General features: G+C 35.2%; 1 protein-coding gene across 4 annotated transcripts; it reads left to right on the forward strand.

The window, feature by feature from the left end:
- The first annotated feature begins 350 nt into the window (after window positions 1–350).
- LOC109171380 (F-box/FBD/LRR-repeat protein At1g13570-like) lies at window positions 351–2300 on the forward strand. 4 transcript variants are annotated; one of them, XM_019320471.1, is made up of 4 exons: window positions 351–462; window positions 576–1347; window positions 1465–1620; window positions 1744–2300. In XM_019320471.1, the coding sequence occupies exons 2-4, from the start codon at window positions 580–582 to the stop codon at window positions 2122–2124; spliced, it is 1305 nt and encodes a 434-aa protein (XP_019176016.1). In that variant the 5' UTR covers window positions 351–462; window positions 576–579; the 3' UTR covers window positions 2125–2300. The 4 variants fall into 4 exon arrangements, with proteins under 4 accessions (XP_019176016.1, XP_019176009.1, XP_019176032.1 ...); XM_019320464.1 differs by having other exon boundaries at window positions 369–455; window positions 521–1347; XM_019320487.1 differs by having other exon boundaries at window positions 372–455.
- The last annotated feature ends 636 nt before the right edge of the window (window positions 2301–2936 follow it).

Raw genomic sequence — 2936 nt, forward strand, 5'->3', positions numbered from 1 at the left:
TTCGTTTGAAAATTGGTCCAACAAATTAATTGCACATTTTTATTTTTTTTTTTCTATATCCACATTTGGTCCTAATATTATTTTAAAATTAAATAGCTCAATGCCAAAGCATCGAATGCTAGCTGATCCTTCGTTCCTTTTTAAAGTTGGAACTGGTTCCATTCGGCTTCCGTAACCCTTCATTTTCTTAAAATATCACATTTATTTAATTTAAACCCTTCGCAACTCACAAGATGATTAGCATTTAGCAGTCTGGTTCCCTTCGGCTTCCATAAGACCATAACCCTTCGTATTCTTACAATCAAATTAAATAATTAACAATAGTAATATTATATTTCTTTAATTTAAACCCTTCACATCTCACAAGATGATTAGCATTTAGCATTCTGGTTCCCTTTCGCCTTACTTAACCCGCGAAGGCCCAAACCAAACATCAGAGCGCAGAGGCTACAGAGGTAAGAGGTGAGGGTTTCTTTCACTCTTTTCTTCATAATCTCCTTTTATTTACGAAATCTTGAAGATTCTCCGAACGATTTTGGGTTTTGATTTCGACTGACGCCTCATTGTTGTTTCAGTTTAATGGCTCAACGTCGGCGAATCGAAACCCTACCGGATGCAAGTAGGGATCTAATAAGTCATCTGCCGGTAGAGATAAATGTCAGAATTTTGGAGTGTTTGCCCATTCGAGACGCTGCCAGAACTGCTCTGCTCTCAACCCACTGGAATGATGTTTGGTTGCAGCATGGGCAGCTTGCGTTTGATTTGAAATTCTTCTTCCGTTTAGGAGAACGCAAAGGTCGTAGCCGCTTACCTTACGTTAAAATAATAACATACATTCTCTTGCAGCGTGTTCGACCCGTGAAGAAATTTAGTCTAGCCATTGGTTCTCTAAGATTACATGATCCTAAGCTGGAGCAGTCCGATTTAGATCAGTGGTTTCTTTTTCTATCAAGAAATGGCGTTGAGGAACTTTCCGTCTCTCATGGGGAAGGTCGATATAAGCTGCCTCTTTGTATAGTCTCGTGCCCGACGATCAAGCAGCTAACACTCTGCTCTATGTCTTTTGATTTCCCACTAAATGCTCCTTGTATTTTTCCCTGTGTCACTTCATTAGCTTTCTCGAGTGTTTATTTTAATCATAATGTTAATGGAATTGTGTATAGTATTCCTAATCTTGAGAAGCTTGATTTAATTGATTGTGAAGGGATCAATAATTTTAAGATTAGTGCTCCAAAACTTGAAAGCTTGTCTATTTGTGGTACTACTATGTGTTCGGTTGAATGGAGATGGTTTGCACTTCATTTGAAAGCAATTAAGGTTCTTTGCATTGATGGCGACTTCTTGTATGTGAGAATCTATCTTCCTTCATATATGGACTATAGTATTGACAGATTAAATATTCTTTTCCTTCTGGTTTGTTAGAGTTCTTTTCAAGTCTCATATAATCTTTTGTTTTTGTTAAAGTATTTGAAAGATGTTGAAGTAGCCTCCTTCCCAACTGCAATAAATCTGCAAGTAATCAAACTGTATTCTTTAGAGTTTGCCATTGAAAAGGAGCTCGAGGTTGTTTTGCAGTTGCTTCAAAAATCTCCCAACCTATGTGAACTGGAAATCACAGGAGTAAGTTTTGTGAGACAGAATCCTTTATAGAGTATATATTTGCCCGTCGTGATTTTTTGTTTTCTTTGTTTCCTCATTGTTGTACATGTTTTTTATTTTATTTTATTTGTTGTTGAGTTGTAGGCGTATTCAGATGATGACATAGAAGATGAGCAGATGGAGGATGATGACATAGAAGCTGAACGCATAGAAGCTGCACGCCTAAAAGCTGCACGCATAGAAGCTGCTTCAAGACTTTTGAAGGATCCAGAGAGTTGCATTATTAGTCAGGATCTAAAAATGCTTAAAACAATCGAGATTGGGATGTTTTGTGGATCCACAATTGAAATGCTTTTTGTGAAAATGCTGCTCTCAAAATCCCCTATACTAGAGAAAGTAGTTATTACGGAAGCTTTTTATATAAAAGATGGCTGCATGGTGATCAAGTTCCTAAGGGAGTTGCTGTGCTTCCCTCGGGCATCTCCAAAAGCACAAATTGTCATCAAGGGCAAAGACTATGCTTAAGGACTGGTTGGTTTAACCATATGATGAAGCTCAATGGGTTCAGTTTGGATGTAAAGGATGCACTTTGTTTCCTATGTTGTTCAGTAAGTATAATGTTAGTAAAGTATTTTGAATTCGGAAGCAGTAGACTCCAAGAATGTGATTCTTTTGCTAATGTTATTCTACTAGATTTTATATATGCTGCTGTTTCTTATGACTTCATTTAGAACAACCCAGGCATGTTTCAGACTCAGTTGTTACTATGTTTAAAAAATTCTGAAACAACTTTAAAAATGTCACCACTCACCAGCAGTACTGAATTTTTATCTACTTGCAATAGTGAATTTATGTATTTATAGTAATAAATTAATATACTTACCAGAGAATGTATTTAGAGGTTACATGGTGTTTGGTTGGGATGAAGGAATTAGGGAGAAAAAGAATTGCAATTTTGTGGAAATAACATAGGAATTCAAATTACATTGTTTAATAGGAAGTAATAGAATTATTGAGAATGAGAATGAAAGAAGTGATATAAAGACTAAAATCTCTTTGTATAATAATAATAATAATAATAATAATAATAAAAAATAAGGGTATTGTTGTCATTTCTTCACTTTTTTCCTTTCTTACAAGTATTGAATTATAATTCCACCTTGGAATTCAACAAAAGGAGGAATTGCAATTCTGTGAAATTGCAATTTTCTCCACCAAATATTGTAATTTGCATTGTCATTGACTTAAGTAGGAAAAGAATTCCAATTACATCCAACCAAACACCTCATTATTGTATATTAACAAGTGAATATAGCTTAGTATAAATATAGTACAAG

Source organism: Ipomoea nil, unplaced genomic scaffold (genome assembly GCF_001879475.1).
Source record: "Ipomoea nil cultivar Tokyo-kokei standard unplaced genomic scaffold, Asagao_1.1 scaffold0143, whole genome shotgun sequence".
Taxonomy (NCBI): Eukaryota; Viridiplantae; Streptophyta; class Magnoliopsida; order Solanales; family Convolvulaceae; genus Ipomoea; species Ipomoea nil.

Coding starts and splice junctions, on each gene's coding strand:
- LOC109171380 (XM_019320471.1), top strand. CDS start 580: ATGGCTCAACGTCGGCGAATCGAAACCCTACCGGATGCAAGTAGGGAT. Junction 1,348..1,464: donor TTGATGGCGACTTCTTGTAT/GTGAGAATCTAT, acceptor TTTTTGTTAAAG/TATTTGAAAGATGTTGAAGT. Junction 1,621..1,743: donor GTGAACTGGAAATCACAGGA/GTAAGTTTTGTG, acceptor GTTGAGTTGTAG/GCGTATTCAGATGATGACAT.